Here is a 16,617-nt window from a genome sequence, read left to right as displayed (position 1 = left end):
TGCAGCTTGTTTATGGGTTTAAACAAATTTTGTTGTGGTTGATGCTATGCTTGTTCTTAGTTGTAGGGTAATTGGGTTTTGCTATTTGTTTGGTTGCCGGGAAAATGAGAAAAGAGAACGAAAGAAATTTTGTTGAATTTTTGTGGTGTGTTAGTTTTTTGTTTTTTTTTAAAAAAGAAAAGTTTAGTGTTGAAAGAAATTAACACTAGCTTTCTATGAAAGTATTGAAGTAAATACCAAATTACTACACAACACTGATCTTTGTGAATTTGAAAGAAATTGAACATGTGGAGGAAATAGTTATTTTATCAGGTTTTATGGATGATTTTTTAAATACACTTATGCTTATCTATTAGAAAATAAAAATAAAAAAGTGGTGCTTTTGAAAATTTTTTGAAATAGAATAATTAAAAGAATTAGAAGTGATAAAGATCAAGAATATATAAACATATTGGATGTAAACTAATATTTAGGAATAGTTAGGACCGTTAATTTTTTATACGATCTGTGAATTCAACACTAAATTAGAAAGCTAGTGTTAATTTTTTATACGATCTGTGAATTTTTGTGGTGTGTTAGTTTATGATCTAAGATTGTAAAGCCGCATGCATATGCCTATTGCCTACCAACTCAATAAAGAATCAAACCTTTAGAATAACACCCATGCGCATGGTGTCCATACAACTTATTTTTATTTTATTAAATATTTTAATAACTTCTATAAATATTTTAAAATATTAAATAGCTTTTTTGTTGAAATTTTTATTTTTATCAAAATTTATATGTAAAATTTTAGAAAAGTTAATTATAATCTTCAAAATTACCATTTGAAAATTTATATGTTGTTTACTTTATTTTGTTACTATTTTGTATTGTACGTAGAGAAGAAGATGGACAAGACTTGGATGACAAAGTCTAGGGGTACGAGGGAATATAGAGATGGGTGTAGATTGTTTGTTAACTTCGCAGTTAGTAACTGTAGAATCCCCAGTGGAAATATACACTGCCCTTGTAAGTCGTGTCGAAATAACCAGTGTCACCAGCCCGATGTCGTACTTGCCCACTTGACAGGGGGTAAGGGAATAATGACTACATACACTACATGGTTTTGGCACGGTGAGAAGCATGTTCGGGGTCCTGTTGCAGGTTCTTACTTGAATCGCCCAGCCGCAGATGTGGCTAGTGGAAGCACAGAACAAGGTGGCGACATGCACTCAATGTTGCGTGATGCATTCGGCATGCACGAAGTTAGAGAAGAAAATTGTGAGCCTGAGGTCGTGGCTCAGGGAGGTGAAGAAATTAGGTGGAATGGAGAATCAGCTGAAGGAAACGCTCAGAAGTACTACGACATGCTCAAAAAGTCAGAGAAACCACTTCATGGGGGTACTAAACATAGCAAGCTGAGTGCTACTGTACATTTGTACAACTTGAAATGCGTTGGTGGACTTAGCAACAAGATTTTCTCAGATTTCCTTGAGTTCATCATCCAGTTGCTGCCTGCATGTGATGACACTTTGCCAGCTAATACATATGAGGCGAAAAAATTTCTTAGTGACATAGGGCTTGGTTATGAGAAGATTCCTGCATGTCGTAATGATTGTATGTTATTCTGGAAGAACAATCAAGAATTAGAATCATGCATCGTTTGTGGAGAATCTAAGTGGAAGGATGAAATTCATTTGGACGAGGATGGTCAACCCATATTGTCGAGAAAGAAACGTCCGGTGAAAGTATTGCGGTGGTTTCCACTCATCCCCCGGCTACAACGGCTTTTTATGTCGGAACATACAGCGCCCCACATGAGATGGCATGTAGAAGGCCGCACTAAAGATGGCGTGCTGAGGCATCCGGCTGACGGTGAAGCATGGAAATCATTCGATCTCTTACATCCAGAATTTTCGGCCGATAGCAGGAACATCAGACTTGGTCTAACCTCAGATGGATTTAATCCATTTGGGAACATGAGCACTTCCCATAGCACTTGGCCAGTACTGCTTGTTCCATACAACTTGCCTCCTTGGATGTGCATGAAACAAACATCATTCATATTATCTCTGATTATCCCGGGCCCAAGTTCACCTGGAATGGATATAGATGTTTACCTTCAGCCATTGATTGAGGAGTTACAAGAACTCTGGAATGTAGGGGTACGCACATTTGATGTCTCGAAGAAAAATAATTTTGTGATGCGAGCGCAGTTGATGTGGACAATAAATGACTTCCCGGCGTACGCAGATTTGTCCGGATGGCCTAACAAGGGTGAGTTTGCATGTCCTTGCTGTATGCATTCAATACGGTCTAAACGGTTAAAACACGGTAAAAAACATTGTTATTTGGGACATAGACGATACTTGCCCATGGATCATCCGTGGAGGCGAAACAAAAAAACATTTGATGGAACCCAAGAATTAGAATGTGCCCCCCATGTGCAAAGTGGAGAAGAAATTCTGGGACAATTAGAGGGTATGGTATTTGGGGATGAGAGCGCGGGCATGGCAAACAAGGATAAAAAGAAAAAAAGGAATAAGCGGAAGAAGGGAGAAACATCGACTGAAAATGTAATTTGGAAGAAGAAAAGTATTTTTTTTAGGTTGCCGTACTGGAAAGATAATTTATTGCGGCACAACCTTGATGTTATGCACATAGAGAAAAATGTGATGGACAATATACTTGGCACAATTCTTGACATCCCAGGTAAGACAAAGGATGACCTCGCAGCCCGCACAGACTTGATGGAAATGGGTTTGAGACATAAACTTCATCCATTCACGGCCGATAATGGTAGAACCTATATGCCCGCAGCATGCCACACGATGTCCAGAGATGATAAAACTCATTTTTTGAAAGTGATTCGAAATGTGAGGGTGCCCGACGGATATGCTTCTAACGTTTCTCGTTGTGTAAAACTTAAAGAATGTACAATATCGGGCTTAAAGAGTCATGACAGCCATATATTGATTCAACAACTTCTCCCTATTGCATTACGCGGATCACTGCCAAATAACGTAGTTAGACCTCTTGTTGAGATGTCTGCATTCTTCAGGGGGATATGCTCTACAAACTTAACACAAGAGGATATGGACCGACTAGAGGGTGACGTCTGTGTCACTTTGTGCAAGCTGGAACAGATATTCCCCCCCGGTTTTTTTACTAGCATGGTTCATGTGGTCGTGCATCTTGTCCGTGAATGTCGACTTGGGGGGCCTGTACAGTATAGGTGGATGTATCCAGCAGAGAGGTAATATTTGTGCATGCTTAATAATTATTTTAATTTTTACGATATTAGAATACAATTGCTAACTAGCACTACTTGAATGGTGTTCCTATGTAGGAGCCTTGGGGGGTTTAAATCTAGTGTACGCAATAAAGCAGCTCCTGAGGGCTGCATTGCGGAAGGCTATATAGCGACCGAGTTGATGACGTTTTGCTCGAGGTATCTAGATAACGTACCAACATTTCACAACAAAATCCAAAGAAATCCTGATGGTTCAAAGGGGGCGGGAACACGAGTCATACTCGACCGTATCACATTGACACAGATTCATCGATATATTACGAAGAACTCTGACGAGTTCCTTCAGCTTCGAGCGTAAGTTGTGTTACATCAATATGTATGTTTAATCATGTTATAGCCTTGGGATGAATAATAATGCGACTAATTTCCAATTGTAGGATGCACATGGATACGCTTAGGCGATCACATAATAGGGGGCGAACTACGGATGATCAATTAGAAGCTCAACATCATGAACAGTTCTGCGATTGGTACCGTGAATATGTACGAATTATCATCATGTTTAATTATTAAATGTTGAACTTATACATCATATAAACTAACCAAACTAACTTTGTGCGTTTTACATTGTACGTAATATACTCGTAGGTCGATCGATTGGACGATCGAGGTAGGAAGGAAATAGGTGACAAATTGGTGATGCATTGTAGAGGGCCGAAAGAGACGGCTATAAGATATAATAGATATGTTGTAAATTGCAAACTGTTTCGCACTCGAGCACATGATGCGGGAAAGAGGACTCAGAATAGCGGTGTGTGTGTGCCGACCGTTGATGGCGAAATGTACTACGGGAAGTTAACAGAAATAATTGAGGTCGAGTACTACGATAGGACCAAGTACGTTTTGTTCAAATGTGATTGGGCGGACACCACGAGGGACATAGGGTACAAGGTGAATGAGTATGGGCTAGTGCTTGTCAATTTCAAAAAACTTGTACACACGGGAAAGTTGATCACCGATGAGCCGTACGTGCTAACCACACAAGTTGACCAAGTTTTTTACGTTGAAGATGAACGGGACCCAGGTTGGGCTTGCGCTGTAAGAACTAAACCTAGGAACGTATACGATGTTGGTGATGAAGGGCATGATGATGCATGTGCTAACTACCACGAGTGCGAGCCGCTCCTATTGACCAGTAATAATGATCATGATCTACGAGATGACTTCGATCACATCCGACCTGACTTAGATCCGGTCCTAGTGTATGTGTAAAAAAAAAAAAAATCTATTTGATATTTTAAAATATTTATTTCTACATTGATTGATTGTTAAATATGTGACTCATTTAAATACTGTGGTGCATATAGTTGATATATATTTGTATAAATACGTGATTTATTTTGCAGAGTACAATGAGTTATAGAATCCCAAATGTTATGAAGCGGAATAAGGGCCAAGGATCGAGATCTAGCGAGCCTACGCACACAGAGAGCGACCCTACGCATACAGAGGCAGGGTATAGACCAGTATTCGCAGATGATCACTCAGGATACCAATACAACATCGAAGATAATACATTTGGTCATCTACCTCAAATGCAGCAGACAGTGAGCCAATTAGAGGCGTGTTCCCCTGGTCACGTGGCGCGGCTGTTCGACTACAGCATGTCGGGTTCTCATGATACTGAGACACATCTTTCAGACTATAATGAGACACAAGCTCCGGAGGGCCTACATGATGCACAGTCCGCGGAGGGCCTACATGATGCACAGCCTGAGGATGAGCTTGCTACACAAGTGCTGAACGTGAATCAGGTCCGGACGATAAGTAAGTACATATTTTTATAAATTTAAAGGATATATACGTATTTATTGTTTTGCATTTTATATTCGTTTCGAAATAATTAACATCAATATCTATTAATGTTATAGGTACTAATCCGGATGGCAGCACTTGTTTTGAAGTTATGACCATTATGGACCCGCACAAGGCATGGGAGATCCCCGCGGGAAAGAGGGTCGTGATGGATTATAATCCAGGCTGGCAACCCGTAGGATTTAGCGCCAATAAATTTAGACGGCAAACCGGGAAGCTAATAAGGAGCGGAAACTATGTACATTTATCTGACGATTGGGCGCATGTACCGGCTCGTACAAAGGAGGATATATGGGAAGCCCTGATGGTAAGTAGACTTTTACGTACCGTCAAACTTTTTTTTTAAAAAAATTTTATTTAACATCTTCCAACTTGTGTAGGTGGACTTTTACATCCCACCAAATTATGATTTACAAAAAGTAAAACGAGATGCGTTTCGGGATATGGGTGTAAAGCTCAAGAATTGGAGACACAGCACAAAAGCTAATTTAGGCATTCAACGGGGAGATACTCCTGAGACGGTACGAGCAAGAGTAGGGGCAAGAAGACTCTCCAACTACCGCCCTGAGGACGTGGATGCGTTGTTGAATAAATGGTGTGACGAAGAGTATCAGGTTAGTCATGAATTATATTACTATTTGGTGTAGTTTCATTAATTTCATTTAGTTGTGTTAGTGTTTACATAATAAGAATGTTAATTGTGTAGGAGTATGCTGACCATATGAAGCAATTACGAGCATTGCAAAATACTCCTCATTGCACGGGGACCAAAAGCTATGCGAGGTTGTCACACGAAGAAGTATGTGCACCAATTTATTCCATACATATAAATGTAAACATTTTATATATGTAAACATGTGTTATAATGATTTATTCTTTTGGCAGACTGTCAAGGATGGCACTCCTCCTACGCGAGCACAAGCGTACATAAAAACTCACAAGAAGAAGGATGGAAGCTATCCAAATGATATAGTAAAAGAGAGATGTGTATGTTATTCATCTTTCATATATTGTTTTACTTATATGTGTAATTATTTATTTACGATGCACATTAGTTTGACGAACCAACATTTAATACTACGTGCAGGAAAGGATGGCGATGCTAATGCCAACCGACTCTGCCGCATCGTCAAGCGTAACACAAGGAACGGTACGTTGGAGACATGACGATGCGTATGCCCAGGCGCTTGGCAACAAGCCGGAGTACGCCGGCAGAGTTAGGCAGGTTGGACCAAATATTTGGCCTATGCGAGGGTCCATACGCTCTTACCATACACCATCACAGCCGCATTCTCAAAATCAAGGGCACGCCGTCTTTTCGCAAGAAATGTTTGTTTCTGAGATGGAGAGAGCACTCGAGGTTGAGAGGGCACGACACAGTTCTGAGATGGAGAGAGCACTCGAGGCTGAGCGGGCAAGACAAGCTTCTGAGATCGAGAGAGTACTTGAGGGTGAGCGGGCACGACACAAGTTACAAATGGATGAGGTGTTGACAGCACAATCTCAGATTATGTCCCGTTTTAGCCAAATGGAGTCATTGTGGCGCCAATCAGTATCCGTGCCTGGAGTCTCTCATGATAATATAGTGCCAGACAAGAATTCTGCACATCATATGAATGTGTCATCAGTTGATAGCAGATCAGGTAATAATTAATGAGTTTTTTTTTCCTTGGTATGATTACGTCTGTTTAAATTCACACTTTGTTAACTGCTTAGGACTTTATATAATTTGATCATATTGTTTGCTAACATACTATATTTGTTTTATCATTCACAGATCCTACGGAAAATGCTATGCAGTTACCCGATCATGAAAATCTTACTGACGATTGATATTGGGTAACATTTAGGTTTATTTTGGTTGGCAAATATGTACTTGCCTTTTTTTGCTCCAGTTTTGTTATCAATCTATGACAAAGATTGATTATATATTTTGTTTATTGAAACCTTTGGAATGACTCTTTGGGATTAATTTAGGACAAAGATTGATAATATTGTATATTTTGTTTGTTGTAAGTTTTAGTTTGAGTATTATGAATCTATGTTATGTATATATGTTTAGTGAAATTTTTGGAGTAATTTTTTTTTTAGTTGTGATTGTTGATATGAGTTCAAATTGTTGCAATTGTGTTGATTATGGATTGATGGAATTGTTGTAAGCCAATACCAAATTTCGGATTACAGGATATTTTTTTTTATATAGGTGGGATTGCAGGATTTTAGGTTTTTTTTTAAAAAAAAATACCACAATTAGTGGCGTGTCAGAGGGACACGCCACTATAATATATAGTGGCGTGTCCCTCTGACACGCCACTAATTTGTGGCGTGCCAGAGGGACACGCCACTAATATATATAGTGGCGTGTCCCTATGACACGCCACAAATTAGTGGCGTGTCAGAGGGACACGCCACTATATATTATAGTGGCGTGTCCCTCTGACACGCCACTAATTTGTGGCGTGTCATTGGCTAACACGCCACAAAGTCAGAAATACTGACTGACTCATTTGTGGCCTTCTAAAAACGCCACTAACCCTATGTCACTAATGTTTAGTGGCCTTTCAGGGTGCCTGAAAGGCCACTAAACATTAGTCACTATTCACTTAAATTTTTGTAGTGCTAGGTCAGGGACCCTCAAATATGGTAAATACCGTATTGTTCCTCCCATCAAGGAAACAATATTATTAATTGATTTTGAATTAATTAATCGATTCCATTACGGTAATTTAATTAATTAAATTACCTAACCGTAATACCGTATATACTATTTATTTATTAAATTATTAATAAATGCTTCCTTATGTGGCATATAGGCCATATATGGAGATAAAATCTTATAAATTTTACCCTCCCATTTAAACTAACCAGCTCCTCTCCAGTTCACTTGAACCGGAGAGGATCCAAATGCATGGTGATGTATGGTACACGCGGTGGGGCAATTCGTGCAAGGATTTATTTTTTCCAAAATTCCTATCAATTGCTTAAAATAAAAAAAGAAAAAAAAAAAGAAAAGAAAAGAAGGAAAAGTACACGAGACCCTCTCAAACTATCAGAAACGGATCACTTCCATTTCAAATGAAATGAAGATGAGCCGGTTAGTTCATTTTAGAGAGGTAAAATGATCATTTTATTTTTTGGACCATTTTACCCATCTTGAAATCACTAACGAGATCCTTTCCATTCATTTGAAACGGAGATGATCATTCTCCCAAGCTATCACCTCCAGGGACGGAGCCAGATATTTTAATGGGAGGGGGCCAAATAATTTTTTTTCTTAAGTAGGGATTAAAGTATATATATGTATAAAGGCAAATTTTAAGTAAATTAAACATAACCTAGTTTTGATATTTTTATTATTCCATTCAAATTAAAAATCAATAAGCAAAAGTAAAAAGAGTTTTTAGAAAAAAAAAAAAAAAAAAAAAAAAAAAAAAAAAAAGTAAAGAAAACCATTGTCGAAAGATTCAGAAAATAAAAAATAAAAATAAAAATAAAAATCTACACCTGTCTTCTTCCAATGCACTACTTTACTAAACCCTTTTCGTTTACTTTGAATACAGTCTTTACAACTTTGTAAAGATCTTTCCATTGTTAGATTTTTAGGCATGTCCCTTGCTACCCGTAAAATATTAAAGGAAAAAGTTTTGACAATAGTTGAAGAGATGATAAAAGGGAAGGGGGCAAGGAAAAAAAAAATCTTGCTAGGGGCCAATCGGCAAAAAAAACCCTTAATTTGATTAATCTAAAAAAAAAAAAAACCTTAATTTAATTTTTTTTTAATTTAATAATTTTTTATTATTATTATTATTTTTTTCTTAAGAGTTGAGGGGGGCCATGGCCCTCACCGGCCCCCCTCTCTCCGTCATTGATCACCTCATTATCAATGTCTCCTCAAACTACAAATTGTGTTAATTTCCTCCTTAAACTATCGAAAAATGTCAATGTCCCATCTAATGACAAAAATATCATTCATAAAAATATTAATATTTAAAAAAAAAAAACTAAAAAAATTATTAAAAAATCTAAAACACAAAAGTTAAACAAAAAAAATTTAAAAAAATAAAAAATAAAAAACTTTTTTTCCCTTTTTCTTTTAAATTTTTTTTATATAATTTTTTTGTTAATTTTTCGTTTTTGTTTTGTTAAAAAAAATCTTTTTTTTCTTTTTTTCTTTTTTAATTTGTTTTTTTAAAAGAAAAAGAAAAATTAAATCGAAAATTCCCATCAATTTCTCCGTCATTTGCCCGCTCTTCCCCTCATTCCCTCGCGAATTTTAATCGGTTACACCGGAACCTTTTCTTCCTTTCAGACAAAGCAAGGAGTATATATATATATATATAACTCCCACTCTCTGCGTTTGTTTTAAAGTTGTACCCAAAATTCTCTTGGCTGACTCGCTTACTTGCTGTCCAAGCCTTTTCTTCTTTTCAGACTAAGCAGGGAGTATATATAACTCCCACTCTCTGCGTTTGTTTTAAGTTGTAACCCAAAATTCTCTTGGCTGACTCGCTTACTTGCTGTCCAAGCCTTTTCTTCCTTTCAGACTAAGCAAGGAGTATATATATATATAACTCCCACTCTCTGCGTTTGTTTTAAGTTGTAACCCAAAATTCTCTTGTTTAAGTTTTTATTTCCGCCCAAAGTTCCAATGGGGAGAGGAGGTGAGCACAGAGGAAGAGGAAGACGGGGGAGGGGTGGGCGTGGTGGTGATGATGCTAGTGGTTACGGTAGGGGCGGAGGAGCGTCTACGGATCAGCGGGTGGAATCTGCTCCACCAGTTCAGCGTCAGTCTCAGATATCTCGGCCTGAACCTGTGCCCGGTATGTGATTCGTTTCTGAATTTACTTTGTACTTTATAAATTGTTTTTGTTCTTTTTTTTTTGTATATATATGTCCAAATTAGCAAGATATTAGATATAATTTTGCATATTTCTCTTTAGTTGTAAGTAATATCAATATATAAAGAATCTCGTTTGAAACTTTTTTTTCTCATATAATGTTTGAACTTTTTTTTTTTTTTTTTTTTTTCTAATTGTATTAATTCATTAGTCGGGGCCCCCAAGAAAAAAATTCTAATTCCATCACTGCCTTTTAGAACCCGGTACAGAATTGATTGAGTTTAAGTGCTTCTATTGTGACATGCTATAACTATTACATCATTACACGTGATTTGTATTCTTATTTGATTTAACTATTTCACCTTTAAACGAGATGTGTATCAAAAAATAAAAAGAAGTATACACGTACGGTACGGTGAAATTAGTGATATCATTATACAACTGAGGTTTTTCTGCAAGTTGTGGATTATATTTTTTGTTTTTATTTCATATATTTATTTTTTAATATGTGGGATGATTGATCATCATTCATCAAGATTGGCTTCCTTTAAAAGGCAATAAGCATACTTATGTTTAGATAAGGGTTGTGGAGAAAAAGTAGTATATATTGATGTTTCCAAACAATAAAAGGTATAATTCAACACTGTCTAGTAGTTGTGTTTCTAGTACTTTGTGCCATTAATTGTTTTCTATATAGTACCCTAATTAATAAAAATAGGGATAAATGTATTTTCGGTTCATGTGGTTTAGAGTTTTGACAAATAGCTCGCTGACTTTTAAAAAGTGATTACTCACTCCTGGGGGGTAATCAAAAAAAGAATAAGGGGTGGTCAAACCACCCCCTGTGAGCATATCTTGGGCTGGCTATCACCCCATGGCCATTGGTGGTGATTCGGCCACCCCAAATGGCAAAAAAAAAAAAAACTCTTTCAAAAAAATTGAGAGGATGGCCGAACTACCTTCAATGGCCATTGGGTGATTTGATCTCCCTTCTCGCCGGCTTGATTTGTGTTGATGTGGCAAATTAAAGGATTTTGTCAACTTTTCTAAAGACGATGACTAATTTGTTCTCTTTTGCTTATTCCAAAGAGTGATTAATCACTTTTTAAAGCTCATCTAACTATTTGTCAAAACCTCAAACTACATGGAATAAAAATGCATTTATCCCATAAAAATATACAACTATTAACCAAATCTTCATCTTTATGGATTGTTATTGGCTTGAGTACTTCAGAAGTTAACCCTCTTATGTTTCGTTTGGCTCTCCAGAGGCTTCAGATAGAATTATCCCAGTAAAACGACCTGATAATGGTGGTACAGATATTCGAACTGCCTGCAGGCTTCGCGTCAATCATTTTCTTGTCAGATTCAATCCAGAGAATGTGATAATGCATTACGATGTTGATGTCAAACCTGAGGTGTCTTTCAATAAAGGTCGGCCTGTGGAAATATCAAAATCTACTTTGTCTTTGATCCGGAACAAATTATCTTCTGATGATCCTTCCAGATTTCCCTTGTCAATGACTGCATACGATGGTGAGAAGAACATTTTCAGTGCAGTATCATTGCCCATTGGAAATTTTCGTGTGGAAGTCTCTAATGGAGAAGACACGAAGGGTCGGTCATATATAGTTACTATCAAGCTTGTGAATGAGCTCAAGCTTTGCAAGTTGAAGGATTATTTAAGCGGGCATCTCATGTCAGTCCCGCGCGATATATTACAAGCAATGGATCTTGTAATGAAGGAGAATCCAGCTAGACATATGATCTCTGTTGGTCGGAGTTTTTTCCAGAGAGAATCTAGGGAAGGAGATGATCTTGGGAGGGGCATTACGGCATCTAGAGGGTTTCAACCTAGATTAAAGGTCACCTCTCAGGGTCCAGCCATGTGCTTGGACTATTCAGTTTTGGCATTTCGGAAGCAAATGCCAGTTATTGATTTCCTCAGGCAGCATAATAACCGTTTTGACATAAATTATTTCCAAAGGTTTGGGGGAGAAGTAAATGATGTGCTGAAGGGGTTGAAAGTCACTGTGACTCATCGAAAAAGTAAACAGAAGTACACCATTGGAGGTCTTACTAATGAGAAAACAAGACATATATCATTCATTGCAGAAGACCCAGAGGGCAAGAATCCACCAAGGCAACTTGGAATAGTTGACTACTTTAGAGAGAAATATGACAAGGATATTATGTATAAGGATATTCCTTGCTTGGATTTGGGAAAAGGAGACAAGAAAAATCTCGTACCTATGGAGTTTTGCAACTTAGTTGAGGGGCAAAGATATCCAAAGGAGCATTTAGATAGAAATGCAAACATGAAGTTGAAGAACCTGTCAGTAGTTCGACCAGAGGTCAGGGAGCATGAGATATGCAGCATTGTACGTTCAGAACATGGTCCTTGTGGGTATGTGAATATGAAATTTATTGTCTTTTTATTTCATTATTATATAATATTTTCGTAGAACATTTGTTGTTGTTTTCCTAAATTTATCCTTGCTATTTCATAAATCAACAAATAGAAGTGCATGAATGCTGTTAATATTTGTAGGTGGATGTCTCATTTACAACCAAATATTTTTTTTAATGAGCAGCCAATACTGTTAGTTTTCTTGTAAATAATTGAGTATATTGTCAATAGCTATCATTTGACATCTCTTACCCATGAAATATATGCTGATATTTTCAAGATAGTGGACTTGGCTTTCATGCTGTGATACGAATATAAAAGTTCTTGGTATTTGCATGGATCTCACGCTGGCCACCTCCTGTTACTACTAAGTAATGAACTTCATCTTTTTTCTTTTCTTTTTTCTTTTTGAATTTTGGCGTTGATGTTATCACTGCAGTACGTGTATCTAAGGCATGTATCGATAGTGTAGTTTGAGTGCCTTAGAATTAAATATTTTAGTTATAATGGTATTGTTAGGAGCCTAGTATGATTTTATTGCTGATAAACTAATAAATGTTGGATAAATAAACTTTGCATCTATCGTATCTTTCTGGTTTGGGTGTTGATAAAGGGAATGTAGATGAGAAATATGATATAGATATATTATAGGAGTGTTAGTTTCGTCAACATTATTTGATATGGATTTCCATATGTTAACGGTTTGGATCAAATTACTTAATGCAATCTGAATAATGTGGTAATTAAACTTTTATGACATTTTTTTCTTTCTCAAATTTGGTTTTGTTTTGTTGGCAGTGGAGGCATAACTCACAATTTCGGAACTGAAGTAAACCCAGACATGACATTAGTTACAGGACGCCGTATTGACCCACCCGAGTTGAAGTTAGTTGCTCAGAACGGCAGAGTGATTAAGGTAAAAGTTGATGAAGAGAAATGCCAATGGAATCTTGTTGGCAAATCGGTGGTGGAAGGTAAAAGAATTGACCGGTGGGGTGTTATTGACTTCAGCTCCTCTGAAAGATCAAGTTTGGATCCTAATTATTTTATTCCAAAGCTTATTAGTAAGTGCAAAAATCTGGGGATCCACATGGAGGAGCCTCTCTTATATAAGCCCACAAGCATGAGTATGTTTTCAAGGGTTGAAAGACTGCGTGAACTGCTTGAAAGAGTCAATGAAGAGGGTGGTGGTAATTTACAAATTCTTCTATGTGTGATGTCCAGGAAGGATGATGGTTATAAATCTCTCAAGTGGATCTCTGAGACCCAACTTGGTATAGTGACACAGTGTTGTCTATCCACTTGTGCCAACCTAGCAAAGGACCAGTTTCTTGCAAATCTTGCTATCAAGATAAATGCCAAGCTTGGAGGCAGTAATGTAGAGCTGAATGACCCGCTCCCCCACTTTGGCGGCAAAGCCCATGTTATGTTCATTGGAGCTGATGTCAATCATCCTGGTTCTTGGAATACCACATGTCCATCCATAGCAGCTGTTGTTGCAACTATGAACTGGCCTGCTGTAAATCGCTATGCAACACGGGTCCGCGCGCAAGCCCATCGGAAAGAGAGGATTCTACAATTTGGGGATATGTGTTTGGATCTTGTTCAATCTTATGCTCGGTTAAATAATGTCAGGCCAGACAAGATCGTGGTCTTTCGGGACGGAGTTAGTGACAACCAATTTGATATGGTTCTTAATGAGGAGTTGTTAGATTTGAAGAGGGCATTTCAAACTATAAATTATTATCCAACCATCACACTTATAGTAGCCCAAAAGCGTCACCAAACTCGTTTCTTTCCGGAGAGCACAAGGGATGGGGGTTCTACTGGCAATGCGTCTCCAGGTACAGTTGTTGATTCAATAATAGTTCACCCGTTCGAGTTTGACTTCTATCTTTTTAGTCACTATGGAAGCATTGGGACAAGCAAACCTACGCACTATCATGTCCTGTGGGATGAGCATAAGTTTAGTTCTGACCCATTGCAGAAGCTTATTTATGACTTGTGTTTTACCTTTGCTCGGTGCACTAAACCTGTATCGTTGGTCCCGCCTGTGTACTACGCTGACCTTGTTGCTTATCGAGGGCGACTCTACTACGAGGCAATGATGGAGGAGGGGCAATCTCCAGCTTCAACAGCACCCTCTTCGTCATTTGATCAGAATTTCTTCAAGTTGCACCCTGACTTGGAAAATGAAATGTTCTTTGTTTGAAAGACTGTATCACAGCCTTGTGTTATGGCTATCTTTGGTTTGACAATGCCCTCCGCCCTCCTTTCCTATCCGAATTAGTAACGGAGTTTGTGCGTGAATTTAATGGGTTATAAGTCTCAATGTGTTGTCTTGTCCTTCTAGAAAAGAGTCAGGGTTTGTGTGGACAATGTGATTTTATATTTGAGTCTTAGTCTGTCATTTAGCTGATGTGGTTTGTTTTATGTAGAGGAATGTTATGCCTTTGTTTGAGTAAGACAACTACAAGGATTGAATCTGTTGGAATTTTTATTTTTAAGATTTCTTCTGTTATTGGAGTCATCCTGCGGATGCAGGAAGTTGGTCTTGGTGTTTGTACCTCTGTGTTTCTTTTCTCTAATCAATGTGATATGGGAATGGCATGGGTTTGATTTAATGTGTACGTGTGAATGAGTATGCTTTAGTAACACAATGTTTAATGTGGCCATATCTTTGGAACAAAAAACATTTATCTATTTTGAGCCTGTTATGGGGTGGCCCGGAGGTATCGTCGGACCACCCCATAAGTATCGCCCACCATTTTTGGTGGCAACCATCCCTCCATTTTAAGTTTTGAGTTTTGAATTTTTAATATATTTATATTTTTTTATAAAAAAAATTAAGAGTGAAATGTGTTGCATTTTTATTAGGACTGACGTGATAACCTAACATTGAAATTATAGAAATTTGGTGGTAGTAAATTTCAATTTTTTTAACTGTTGTAGGCAAAAATAAATTAAGGAAAAGAAAAGAAAAGAAAAAGTATAAAGAAAGAGAAGAGGTCCAACAGTACCGGAGGTAAAATGTATTTTTTTTTATCTAAATAAAATTTAGACATCGAAAAAACGAAGTGAGGTATATGTTGTCCCTTTTTTTTTTTTCTTCTTTTAATTCAAATCCATAACGTACATTGTACTAGAATACGGTAATGGGACAAGGATCTTCTCTAGTTCAAGAGAACTGGAGAGGAGCCAGTTAGTACAAACATGAGGGTAAAATTGTTCTTTTATATTGTTTTGGACAATTTTACCCTCCCATTTAAATTAACCGGCTCCTCTTCATTTCACTTGAACTAGAGAGGATCCAAACGCATGGTAATGTATGGTACACGCGGTGGGACAATTTGTGCAAGGATTTCTTTCGTCCAAAACTCCCATCAATTACTTATTAAAAAAAAAAGTACGCATGACTCTCTCAAACTATAAGAAACAAATTGTTTCCATTTTAAATCATTTCAAATGAAATGGAGATGAGCCGGTTAATTCATTTTAAAGGGTAAAATGATCATTTATTTTTTTGACCATTTTACCCCTCTTGAAATCACTAATTGGGTCATTTCTATTTCAGTTGAAAAGGAGATGATCTTTCTGCCAAACTATCACTCTATTGTCAATGTCTCTCAAACTACTAATTGTGTCAATGTCTCTCATAAACTACCAAAAAATGTCAATGTCCCTTTTAATAACGAAAATACCCTTTATAAAAATATTAATATTTAAAAAAAATCTAAAAAAATTATTAAAAAAATCTAAAATAACAAAAAGTTATACAAAAAAAAGGGTGTTTTTTTTTTTAAAAAAAAAAATATATATTTATTTAATTTTCAGTTATTTTTTTATTGTTTTTTTTTTTGAAAAAAAAAAATCGATTTTTCTTTAAATTTTTCTTTCTTATGCCTACCTAAAAGAGAATAAAATTATGCCCACCCATATTGAATGAAGTTTGGATAATATTAAAATTAATTCTATAATAAATTATGCAATCTTAAAAAACAATACAGCAAGGTAGCAGGGGGTCTCCAGTCAGGGACGGAGGGAAGGGGGGGCTGGCAGGGGCCATGGCCCCCCGCAAATTTTCAAAAAAAAAAAAAAAAATTATAAGGTGAGAAATTTTTTTTTCTAAAAAATAAAAAAAATATAAGGTAAAAAATAAAAATTCAGTCTACTGGCCCCTACCAAAATTTTTTTTTTGCCACTGGCCCCTGCCCATAAAAACTTCTGGCTCCGTTCCTGTCTCCAGTCAAGATGGATGG

General features: G+C 37.0%; 1 protein-coding gene across 1 annotated transcript; it reads left to right on the top strand.

The window, feature by feature from the left end:
- The first annotated feature begins 9,614 nt into the window (after positions 1 to 9,614).
- Positions 9,615 to 14,982, top strand: LOC133869680 (protein argonaute 2-like). The gene is made up of 3 exons (XM_062306745.1): positions 9,615 to 9,930; positions 11,218 to 12,355; positions 13,157 to 14,982. Exons 1-3 carry the CDS (start codon positions 9,759 to 9,761, stop codon positions 14,568 to 14,570), a joined length of 2,724 nt encoding a protein of 907 aa, XP_062162729.1. The 5' UTR covers positions 9,615 to 9,758; the 3' UTR covers positions 14,571 to 14,982.
- The last annotated feature ends 1,635 nt before the right edge of the window (positions 14,983 to 16,617 follow it).

Source organism: Alnus glutinosa, chromosome 5, assembly GCF_958979055.1.
Source record: "Alnus glutinosa chromosome 5, dhAlnGlut1.1, whole genome shotgun sequence".
NCBI lineage: Eukaryota > Viridiplantae > Streptophyta > Magnoliopsida > Fagales > Betulaceae > Alnus > Alnus glutinosa.
Note: the sequence above shows the minus strand (reverse complement) of the source record. Positions and strands in the feature narration are given on the sequence as shown.